Source organism: Urocitellus parryii, chromosome 3 (assembly GCF_045843805.1).
Source record: "Urocitellus parryii isolate mUroPar1 chromosome 3, mUroPar1.hap1, whole genome shotgun sequence".
Lineage (NCBI taxonomy): Eukaryota > Metazoa > Chordata > Mammalia > Rodentia > Sciuridae > Urocitellus > Urocitellus parryii.
This window is the reverse complement of record NC_135533.1, coordinates 45,917,997-45,930,861: the sequence shown is the minus strand read 5'-3', so window position 1 is coordinate 45,930,861 and position 12,865 is coordinate 45,917,997. Positions and strand designations below refer to the sequence as shown.

At 36.6% G+C, this 12,865-nt stretch overlaps 1 protein-coding gene across 4 annotated transcripts in view; it reads right to left on the bottom strand.

Moving 5' to 3' along the window:
* Cped1 (cadherin like and PC-esterase domain containing 1) overlaps window positions 1-12,865 on the bottom strand; it is a 282,983-nt gene that overhangs the window by 117,631 nt on the left and 152,487 nt on the right. The window contains exon 16 of one of the 4 annotated variants that reach the window (XM_077795958.1): window positions 2,369-5,691. The exons of the other annotated variants lie outside the window; for them this stretch is intronic. Coding sequence (XP_077652084.1) covers window positions 5,632-5,691 — 60 coding nt within the window. The 3' untranslated portion in view covers window positions 2,369-5,631. Of the gene's footprint in view, window positions 1-2,368; window positions 5,692-12,865 lie in introns of those variants that run through there. 4 annotated transcript variants of the gene reach the window in all.

Here is a 12,865-nt window from a genome sequence, read left to right as displayed (position 1 = left end):
GAAGAGAATCTCAACTGCATTTATATTTTACCTGTTCACAAAAATTGTTGATTTGCTCTGTTTTTTTTTTTTTCCAGATAGGCTCAGGACACCTTGGATCCCCCTTACCATATCAATCTACCCCCTGAATAATAAGAAAAATGTTTAAATCAAAATTACCATATCCATTAAGAATGCAAATGTGGTTCTGATTCTTTTCTCTTGGAATAAAAGACGCACAAAAGAAATAATTTTTGAAGAAGTATGTAAATCACACAAAGTGTGGGAGACAATTGTTACCTGCCTCCCAAGAGAGCTGTAGGACTCTAATCCGCAGGGTGCCCCTTCTTCAGTTACCAAAACATAAGCATTCCCTGTGCTTTATTCTTAATATATGGAAACCATATCAATATGTAAAGCAATGAAGTGTAACTGATGTGATTCTGCAAGCTGTATACGGGGTAAAATGGGAGCTCATAACCCGCTTGAATCAAAATGTGAAATATGATATATCAAGAACGATGTAATGTTTTGAACAACCAACATTAAAAAAAATAAAAAAAATAAAGATATTGTTTCTGCCTAAAGCTAAATAAATAAATAAATTAAAAAAAAAAAATATATATATATATGGAAACCAAGTTGAAAGTTAAGTTGAAACCCTGAATATTAAAATACATGGCAAACAAACCAGTTACGTTCTATTCACATCTAATCCCCACCGATGCCTGAGGTATTTCATAGCATTTAAACCTTTACTTCAGCAATTTCCTGCCACCATTCATTTACACATCCACTACTTGTTGCTTTACTCACAGATTTGTGAGGAAGATGACTAGCAAGCTCCTTCCCTGAGGAGATTCCAGGAGACTCCCAGCCAATACTCTAAGGATATCTGGAATGCCCGAGAGTCCCTATTTCCCTCCCCTCTTCCCTTGGGAAGATTTTGAAGGCCCGTTATGTTCTCAAATCTATATCTGGGTGAATATTCCATAAATACTTCCTGACTGCTTCTATCATCAATTCTGGTTTAATACTTTAGAGAAAATATTACTTTAATTTTAAATTTTTGGTTGCCATATACCACTTCATTTCTTGTTGACAGATTAAAAATTGAAGATGAATTGTTAAGCAGAATGGGAGCAGAAACTACTAGAAATCTCAAGGGAAAGAATCTATTGAATTGGCATAAGCCAAATTATTTTGAGACCCAAACATTTGAGATTAAGCACTTGACATTTGGGAGAAGCTTGTGCATTCTATGACACATAATCACTGTGGATTATCTGATTATTAATGATTATAACTTCTTGGCAGATTCTTACATTTTTGTAAGGCTTTGTAGAAAAAAACCAAATAAGGTATTTTTTTCCCCCAGAAGAACAAAAGTTGGACCTTCGGATAATAAATAGGAATAATTCTTTGAAGGACAAGTAGTGTTAGTATAAAGAGGAGGGAGAACAAAAGAAGAAACTAACATGTTTCTACCACCTTCTATTTACTAGGCACGGTGGCCATCAAGCCACATATGTGGTCCTATTTAATAAAAGCTTGCAATTGCTTAGTGAAGTAGGTACTTGTCTCCCTATCCTAGAGAGGAGGCAAAACTTGCCCAAAGTCATCCCAACAGTAAAGAGGGAACTGGAACTAAGCCCAGGGCTGGCTGTTGATTCTAGAACTGGTGCTCTCACAGAGCTGCTGGTTGGAGCCATGTTATTTGCAGTTACACCGAACATCAGTTGAAACACAAGTCTGAGCCTGGGAAACACAATGGCACTGGGTAACCACAGAACAAATTATGAAAGAAGGAGAAAAGGAAAAAGAGACAGGAGGGAGGGAGACTGAGAAGAAAGAAGAACACAGGAAAGGAAAGATGGAAGGAGGGAGGAAGGGAGAGGGAAGGGGCAAGGGGAGGAAATCACTAGCTTGTCACTTCACTCCCACTCTTAGCAGTTACTGTCTCTATTAATTGGATTTCTTTCATTTTAATGAGAGCTGGTCTGTTTTTAATGAAGTAAAAAAACAACATCATCTACCTAATTTCTGGCATTTTAATGAATTTAATGATTTTTTTTCAGAAAACCTAACATCATTAAAACTAAAAAGAGCTCCCATTTAAAAGTTTAGCATGGACTGACATACTTTTAGTTTACAGTAACGTGTATAGTGATTTTTACTAATTGTTATTGTTTAAAATAACAGAAAAATTTATATGTCAAGACAGGTCTAGGACACAATAGTTTTATGAGGGAAGTAAGCATCTGTGACGCAGTTAACACAGACCGAACTGGCCCCCTAAATAGTTTCACATGTTTATTTTGGAATCGACATGGTTTTTAAATTTCTAGATACCAGCTTTTTTCTCTGGAATATCTAACACAGAACCATATTAAGAGTTGTGAGACTGAAATATCCTCAGTTAATATGCATTCATATTCTTTTATTCACAGTTCTCTGACAATAATATCCCAGCCTACCATACATTAGGTGTGCAACCTTTAGAAAGTGACTCAGTCACTCTGTGAATTGTTTACATGTGCAAAATGGACTTCACAATAAAACCTTTCCCACACTTAAGAAGGATATAAGCTACATAAATTGATCATCTAAGATGATACCCTTCTCCCATTATAAAAAGCACATCTAACTCTCTTTTTATCTTTTTTATTTTTACATTATGTAGTAAAGAAATATCTACAGGACAGTGAAAAACTCAGGCTCCCAGTAATATATAAAAGCAGGGAGGTATATAGCAAGGTGTGTCCACTGAGGGGAACATGTGGAAAATGGGAATGTACAGATTCTGTCCCAAGTAACTCTAGATTTTTGTCAAGAATTCCATGATGTATCAAAATAATTATCTTAAACTGGGCACAGTGCCACAAGCCTGTAATCCCAGCTATTTGGGAGGCTGAGGCAGGAAGATTGCAGGTTCAAGGTCAGCCTCAGCAACTTAGCAAGGACTTAAAGCAACTTAGCAAGAACTTGTCTCAAAACAGAAAAAATAAAAAAGGGTTGGAGACTTAGCTTAATGGTAAATTATCCCTGGGTTCAATACCCAGAATAAAATTTTTTAAAAAAATTATCTTTTAGGATGTTATTACTCTATTAGCTTCAGTGTATAATGGGCAGAATCAAGTAAAGAGTCTCTGAATTCTGGAAGAAAATCAAATTTACGGGTATAGTAAAAATTTATTTCCATTTCAATAATGGTATTTCTATGAAAAAAATATTTTTAGAAACTGAGAAAAAAAGAAAATAGGCCATCAACAGAAACCAGTCATCTCTCCTGCAGTGTGATAGTCCATTCACATGAAAACAAGATGAGTCAATCTTAAAACTCAACACCCATGGCCCCTGTAGTTTGCCCAAGAATGACAGAAGCCAGGCTGTTGGGGGCGAATTGGGAAGAAGGCTAAATATCTTTGGGGCCATGGATGATATTATTCTAGGAGTCTGAAAAATCCAACAAATATCACTTGTTGAGGAGAGAGGCAAATGTTGTGAACCTTGACAAAGTCACACAATGACAGAAAGCACCACTGCCCACCAGTTCTGTGCTCTGAATGTGAGTGGATTTTGGATGCCTCTGTGTACCACTGAACATTGTGCATCGCTGTTAGCTTCTTTCTTCTTGCTCAAAGTATTAGCACACGGCAAATAATTTAAAGCATTTAATGTTTACTGCAAGCTATCAAAGTAATGCAATTGATTTGATTTTTACTATTATACAAATTAAAGTGCACTGCCACTCTTCCTGTGGGGAACCAGGCTAAACAATAACCTATAACATGCAATGACCAAGAAGCGAACTATAAACTGCTATGTTGAGTTGAAAGTCATTACTATTTACTATTGAGCTATTATTCATCTTGAATCTGAAGCACTTGAACATGCTTCAGCTCATAAGCTTTTGAACATGCTTTAATTCATTTAGACAACAGAAAATCAAATAAAGATATGAAATGAATAAAGTGATTTACACGTTTAAAGTTAAAAGTATGAACACATGAAGAAAAAAAAACCAGCTTTCTACTGCTGTTTGAAAAAGGTGCACTGTTGTGAGAGTAATTCGAAAAGACCTGGGGCATTAATTTCATCTTCAGATGGGAATCCTCCCCTTCCTATAAATTTATTACTCATATACATTAGAACATAAAGGTCTATGTTAAGTTGGATGCTTTCTGACATACTTCACTTGACCTTGCCTCATCCAACATTCTCTACTTCATTCACTGCCAAACTTCTTACGAAGAACAAATTGCATGTATATGTATATATACATATATATGCAACTATCATTTCCTCCTCCTCACTCCTTTCTTAGCCTAGCAGCCTAGCTTCTTCCCTAATCATTCCAGGCAAATAGTACATCTGAAGGTTTCCAACCTCCTAACTGACGAGACCAATAGGTCAGCCATGGTCTTACTCCCCCACTCCCTACTTTTCTGCAGTATCTGACTCCACTGATCTTTTCAATACATCTTTCACTGCTGGCTTCCGAGGCATGGTACAGCTTGGTTCTCCTCCCATGCCTCTGACCTTGTTTCTCTGTTGCATGCATCATTCATTTCCTTCCTTTCTCCTACCCTCTAAATACAGGGGTTTCCCACTGTTCTTTCCTTGAACCTCTTTCGTCCTCTCTTTTCTTTGTTGAGTCTTGTCTGACTTTACAGACTCAGCTATCACTTTGATACCGACGACACACACATCTCCAATGCCAATCTGCTCCGGTACATGATCTACACATTTACTTAGGACCAGCCGATCCAGTGCACATCCTCATCTTCTAAAATGGAGTCAGCTCTTCTAGCTTTCCCTGTGTATTTATTGGGGGTGCAATTTGCCCTGTCACTTGAGGTTATATCCTTTTGTCACAACTTCCTGTTTGGCTCTTTCTCTCTCTGCATAATTTACTTCCACATCTGCATCATTATGATCCTACCCACTGTCATTATAACATAGTCTGCAACGTCTGCCACAGCCCTGCCCATCTGTATGCACAATATTTATTTTTCCCCCTGTTAAAGACTTGTCTTCAAATATTCTTGCAGGGGATCTTTCTGATCAAGCAGTTCCCCCATGGCTCTGCTCTCATATCACAGCACCAAGTTAATGTTTTTTACAACAATCAAAAAGCACAGGCATGTATAGCATAAAAAGTACACACTTCAATCCAGGCACAGTGGAACATGCTTATAATTCCAGCAGCTCCAGAGCCTGAGGCAGGAGGACCGAAAGTTCAAAGAGCCTCAGCATTGGCAAGGTGCTTAGCAACTCAGTGAGATCCTGTCTCTAAATAAAAGATATAAAATAGGGCTGGAGATGTGGCTCAGTGGTCGATGCCCCTGAGTTCAATCCCTAGTACCAAAAAAAAAAAAAAAAAAAAAAAAATACACACTTCACAGACCACAAATTTGGTGTGTAAAAATATAAATTTCTTTCTTTCTAAAAAAATTTAATATCCAGTTAAATGCCTATTCCTCCATAAAGTGAGTAGACAGGAAACTTCTAGATATATTTGCTCTCAGTGATGGGGCCACAGGACATTTGATGAGGTTTCCTCCGATGTTATCTCCCGTAGTCCTTGCTGTCACTTCTCCTGCTTTCACCCGTGGCTGCCTCAACTTGACCCCTCCTCAGAGGCTACGTTCAGAAAAGTGAAGGAGAAGTCTTCTCTGCTGCTGTGTCCCCAACCTCTTTGTGCAGGTTCTGGTGAAAGAAGATCTGAATTTAAAGGCCCCTTCTGAGGACATTTCCTAGTACCTGGCTCCCTTTCTCCCCACCTGCATTTCCTCATCTGTTTTCTAATCCAGAGAATTAGGTATCTTCAGAGTGGTTATAAAGGGCTGGTTCCCATCAACCTTTGCTGCAGGGCAGAATACAACTTACTGAATGAACTTTATTTTCTTACTTGTGTTTATGCTGTAACATCCTTATCCCTGGGGCATAAGCTCAGAGCCCACTAGAGGCTTCCTGCATGGAAGGCAGGAGCAGAGGCAGGATAAAGGAGGAAAGAAAGCTAAATGTCCGGTCCCTCCACTGCAGGAGCAGATCTCAACGACCATTGACAAATCTACCTCTCCAGAGAGGGTGATTGCTAACCTGCAGGGCAGCACCTCCTGCCGACAGGGCTTGGAAGGAAGGGGCATCGCACTATTGCTGTAATTTGCTTCAAAACTTTGTTCACTTCATTCAATACCTGATTTTGTTTTCTAAATTTTTTAAAAAAATACATGTAAAGACATGAGTTCACCATATACCTCAACCATGGCGGCATTTCTGAAACTCTATGGAAGGAACCACTTAAGGCAAATATGTGATCTATGTGTGTTTTGTTTGATATATATATAAGGTTTTACATCTTTAAAAAATATTTTAATGGAATTTTCCCATAAAATCGATATTTTCCATGAAAATTGGTAACAACAGGAATTTGTACAGAATTGGTTTGGTTTGAGATTGCAAGGATGGATGAAGATGAGGGGGAACTGAGTGAGAGGAATTAATATCGAATAAGCACTTTCTGTGTGACAGACAACCACATGCACACATGCAAAAACGTGCACACACACACACACTCACACATACTCTTACACACCTGTGTGCACACACCATTTCATCCTTGCAGTGACAGAGGTAAGATTTTATTGTTCCTATTTCAAGAAGCTAGTAAGTTACAGAGCCAAGAAAGGACCCCACACCTCTCTCACTAGGAAGCCATATGACTGAAGGGGAAATAACTGGTAAATAATTTAGGCCCACTGCACGTAAGTCCCGGTGGTACTTTTCATAAAAAGGAATGGGCGGAAGCAAAGAACAAACCAAAATACAAAAAACATAAGCTGCTGCCATTGTCTGCTACTTCCAAGCAAACATCTCAGTTGCCAGAGTGCGCTCCCTTCCCAGGTAGTAAAATGAAGTAGCTGAAATTTTAAACATGACAGATTTATCTTAAAGCAATAAATCCTTCTATTCTTTGGAGCACTTCTGGTCACCATTATCATAGAGGCCTCCTTTCCAAGGACTGAAGAAATCTCTATGATAGAAATAATTTAAATAACTTATATTTTACTTCTGATTGCCCTGGCCTTTTTCAAAATGGGATACTATCGGCTGAGAAAGTGTACAGTAAGTTATATCCAAGTCGCTCTTCCTACTGTCTCTATGAATGTGCAAAGGAGCAATTTTCTTTCTAAATCAAATGTGTCTGACAAGATGAACTTGCTGTTTTACAGATAAAAAAAAAAGTTGTCTCCCTCAGGAGAGTTTGCACCTTCTAGATACCACGAGCTTCTCTCCTCTCCTTCTGGACATAATTAGTTTCTTTAATCATGCCTAATAAATCAGTCCTTTCCTTCTCTTCATGTGTTTTTTTCTTGCATTTCTCTGAACTCCAATCAGTTGCTTTCTATATTCTTAGTAATGAGTAAAATCAAACTAAACAGATTATTTCAAATTGTGAATTAAAAAAAAATACTCAAAATGTGATACTATAAAAGCTATCGGTTTCCTATACAACCCCTTTAAAATAAAAATAAAATCAAAGGTAACAAAAGGAAAGAAGGAGAAAGAGCTAGTCATAGTTCCTATGAATGTCATAACCTCACAACATTTTTACAGATATTCCCCCATAACTCAAGGTTAGCAGGCTCCATTTGTTATTATATTATCTACAATATTGCATGTAATATTACGATATCACTTATGGATAACTGTGGAATTCAAACTCTTTCCAGGGTGCTTTCTTTTTCTGTTTTTTTTTTTTTTTTTTTTTTTTGTTGTTGTTTTTTTCTCCAGTTGTGTCGCTAACCCTGTTTCTGTGGCCAGGGTCTGGTCTGCATTTGACTCATTCCTTAAGTAATTCACACCTGCCTGTCCGGCTAAATCACCAAGTATCACTCATTCCACACTGTCCAGTGTAGGAAGCCACTTGCTTCAAGTAATTTGCTGCTTCCCGGACCTCCTGCTGTCACCATTTTCCAGAAAGAAGATGAACCATATCCCTTTGACTTGCCGCCTTCTCTAGCAAATCTATTTGTTATCAAGAATTGCTCTGAGTCTCTGGTCTCCACCGGCTCACCATGATGTCTGCCTCACCTTCCTCTATCACTTTCTTATGCTGGGTTAATAGCCCTGCCATGCTGGTTATTTTCAAAATACCATAGTCATTCATTCAAAGTTTATTTTAACTTACAAGCTAGAGCTTTGTTTTTAAAGATAATTCAACTCCAATGTTGGAACTTTCTTGAAACAGGCATATTGGAATCCAAGAAAACAGAGTGTGGTTTCAGACATAATCTTGATGCTTTCTAGCTAAGTAAGAATAGAAGACAGAAGACTGGTGGAGACGCAAGATTCTGGAACCAAACTGATTGCATTTGAATCTCAGCTGCACCAGTCTGTGTGAGGAGATGCTGTTATAGTTTGGATATGAAATGTCCCCGAAAGCTCATGTGTTAAAGGGTTGGTTGCCAGCCTGTGGTGCTATAGGGAGGTGGTGAAACCTTTAGCGGTTAAGGCCTAGTAGAAACTCATTGGTCCTTGAGGAGAATATTGGGACCCCCATCCCTTCTTCTCTTTCCCTCTGCTTCCTGGTCAAAGGGGTGAGCAGCTTTATTTTACCACATGACATTTGTTTCACCTCCCTGCCATGGCATTCTGCCTTGCCACAGGCCCAAAGTGATAGGGCCCCGAGTAACCATAGACTGAAACCTCTGAAACTATGAGCCAAACAAATCTCTCTTCTTTTTAAGTTGTTTATCTTGGGTGTTTTGTCACAGGTACATAAGTCTGACTAACACAGATACTTAATTTCTTTGTGCCTTAGTTTCCTTATCCATCAAATGGGAATAGTAAAAATGGTGTCTATCTCAAAGGACTGGGAGATTCAGTAAGAATGGGAAGATAAAACTTTGCCATTTCATGAGTTAGTAGCCACAAGCACCTCTGCAGAACAGAAGGTCAATGAATGATAAGGGAGAATGTCAAGCCTTGTTCAGCTCCTCAACAAAAATTATCTCTATCTTTAAAGATGTCAATTTCCAGTTAGAAATAAAATAGGTGCACACACACAAAGAAGCAAAATAATTACAGGGCAATAGATACCTGTTCTTCAGATTCAGAATCATTCTGCATAAACATGGAATCTATTAATCACTAGAGATTAATTGCTTCAATTCACTACTAATTCTAGATTATTATTTTCAACCTGACCTGCAGAGTCAGCTGGATCTGTCCTTAAACTGAGAAATCAATTATATGCATTTAGTTCGGGTTTTCATAGGTTTATCAGCAGGAGCTATATTAAAAATATGCAATTGTTTAGACTAAGCTATCTATTGATCTACCATCTATCCATTGATGTCAGGTCCTCTCCATGTTTTAACAAAACAGGTACATAAATCAAAATCTGGAAGAATGTTAAAATATTTAATTTATATTACCATACCTTTCTGTAAGAAACCAGTTTTCTGTAACCTTTAAATATCCTATGAGATTTTTAAAGTATATTAAAGTAAGGAAGAAAAAATCTTTAGTACAGTTTTAACTGGACATGGAGAAAATAATTTAAGAAAAAAAACATTAAAAATCTTTCATTCTGGATGGTATTAAATAAACTGTGAGATATAGGAAAAATATTCTTGGGCTTCAATATGTGCTTAGCATTGTAAATTAAGCACTGATTTTATAAAGGATCATCAGTGATCTGAAATACTATACACATATGTCTCCAAACATTCAGTCTGTAAGATACTGATTTGGGGAGCACACCTGGTCACTCTCAGCATACTGCGTGGCCTGGGCCTACAAGAGGCTAAGAGCTAGTGGCTGCCACCATTTGACCTTGACAAGCTGTTTTGCCTTTCTTGCTCTTAATTCTATTTTGCCACTCTATTTCATACAGAGTTCACTACAAACCACCTCGAAGCGTTTTCAGAGCAGGATATAAATAAGTATGTTTTAAAAAGAGAGGAACTTAAACCAAGACTTTCTGATGTTGACCTTAGAGTTTGATTCCAAACTCCAAGATCATGAAGATAATTGAACATACATTTTTGTTCATTTGAAATTGATTTAATAGTTAAATATGCTTTTATCTAATAATGAATATGCCAAAGTTTAAGAATAGCTAAATGAAATACTTCAATTCTTAGGCATTGATTGATTTTTTTTTAAAGTGAGAAACACCAATTTATTTTTTATCATAGGAGTACATAGGATGTGGTCATTGGACTTCAGAAAATATTTAGAAAAAAAAAGTATTAAGGGTTTTTTAGACACTTTTGCAACATTTTACAGCACTAAATGAGACTTAAGAAAGTCACAATAAGTTAAATTATATTTAAGGACCTTCCCAAGATGTAGGAAAACTAGTGGGAGGTTAGTCTCAGGAGATTCTGAGGATAGTATATAGATATAAAAGCACTATGCATTTAAATTTTTTCTTCTAATGAAGTCTGTAATCATATGAATAACAGGAGAATCTGAAAATGTTATGTTGCCAATAAATATATAGTGATTTTTAATCAGAAATAATTTTCTAGCTAATTGAACACATAAGTGATCATAAACAAAATTTATGGATTCCTCTAACTTTAGACATTCCTTTTCTCATTTGATAATCTAAAATATCATTTTTATTGTTAGTTAAAATAAACTCAGTACACTGGAAAAAATGTAAAGGTGCAGGAAAACAGCCATTTGGGTAATTTTAAACATTGGTATGAATTTTTTTATAAATTTAAATGATGGAGGGGATTTAACATTTACTGAATAAGTTAGAACTTATTTAATCAACATTTTACGAGTCATTTAATGATGACAAAAAACTTCTTTAGTTGGCAATAGTAGGAGACCTAGAGATATAATGATCTCATCTTTTGAATTTTAATGAAGGATGTAAACTCATTTCTTGTTAGACTACGTACTTATCCATCATAGTATTTATGATAGTTATAATTTATTAACAGTATTATCTGCTGAACATCTGTTTTTTTCCACTAGACTCTGCATTCCGCAAGGAGAAAGATCATGCCTGTGTTAATCAGCACTGTATCTGGTATATTGTAATCATGACAATAACAATGATGTGTTAACTTTTACTGAGTGCTCATTATTTGTCAGGCCCTGTGTTAAGTATTTCATATATATATTACCATCAAACCCAACTATTTCTATTTATTGGTCTAATACGTACGCAAACTTATAAATAAATCAAAATATCCTGTACTTATACAGAGAAACACAAAAGACCCTTTTGCCAAACATAATGAGACCCAGAGTGAGAAGGGCCAGTAAAGGTCAGCTACTTCATATAAATGGAGAACCCAGGGATCAGAGAGGTATAGTCACTCACTTAAAGCAACAGAGGATTGTCAAGAATATGGATATTTCTGATGATAAATGTAATGCAATTGAGTGAGTATAGGGCATCTGAAAAGAGATGCAATTAGTCACTCTGAAAATTATGCAGATTTCTCATGTGGATTTATACTTTACCACTTAGATACTCAGTTAACAAACATTCAATGGCTACTTCCTTTCACCATTTTTTTTATGAGGTGACAGGCATACCAAGACAAAGCAGAATTGTGGAAAGGGATATGAGTATAAATGAGAGTGTCATTAAGGTGTGGCTAGTGTAAAAGGGACAGAGAGGGTGAAAGAAGTAGTTTCTTCAGACTTGGATAGAATCATTTGCTTTAGTGGAGCTGTCCATAGTGGGGATAATATTTCTAAAGACAATCCCTTTAATGTAAAAAAGCTGAATATACCTTGGGTATTAATTCAAAATTACTTTGCCAATGCCTAGGAGAAATCACATTTCTTGACTACAATCCTGACAACAGTTAAAAAAGATCACTTTGGCTGCTATTTTGCCTCTTTGGACACATTAGCCATAGATAGATGAGATCATTCATTTATTCATTCAACAACTATTTATTGGATGTTTATTATGTGTCAAATAATCTGTCAAAGACCAGGATCCAAGAGTGATGAACTTTAAAGCTTGGTCATTAGTTTATGCAATAAAATTTAAGAGAATTTTGAATTTTGATCTTTCAAATGACAAATTTTGAAATGTTAAGACTATCTCACCAGCTTCTTAAGAAATGTAAAATTAAAGAGATCTTTTTTTTAAGTATCAAATAGGCAAAGAACTCAGTAGATAAGCAGTTTTTATTTAAGCAAGTTCCTCAATATATTAAAACTCTGATCAGTAAGAAATGGCCCTGGTATCACAGTAACTGTCATGTATGCCAATAACTAAGTGGTCTGCCTCTGTTTAGAGGCTGAGCCAAGTGGAGATCTTGAGAACTGAGCTCAGCTCTTGCAGTTTAAAAGCAGTAAGCTGTCAATGGTGAACCAAAACTAATGGGTTCCAGTAACTTCTCTTATATACAATCCACATCAAATGCTTTATTTTAACTTTCGGCCCCAGATTCAAAATATGTTAAGGCACCTTCTTCTTCATCTTGTAGGATGCAGGAAATGTCTCTATTTACCTTCCTTACCTTTTGCAAGCAGACTTTATCTGTGATCCCTTTCAATAACTTTATGATCTTGAACTTGACCCCCACCTTGTTAGAAGATGATGCTTATGAATTAAACATAGCATTCTAAAAGAACTCTTTTATTTTCTACAGAGAAATGAATTCCTTTGACAATTATTCGGGTTCTTCCTCCTTCCTGCAGGGGCTCACGAAGGTTTCCTAGGCTCTTTTACCATCATCTTGGCTACACTGATTTCATGACCTCTGAGTTAATTCTTCTTTCCTTCCTATTAATAAGTGTAAGCAGGCCGACTTCAAACGGACTGCAATAGGTCATGAGGTTTAATAGGCACAGAGATAATCATCTAAATTACATTTTTAGGCCTGAT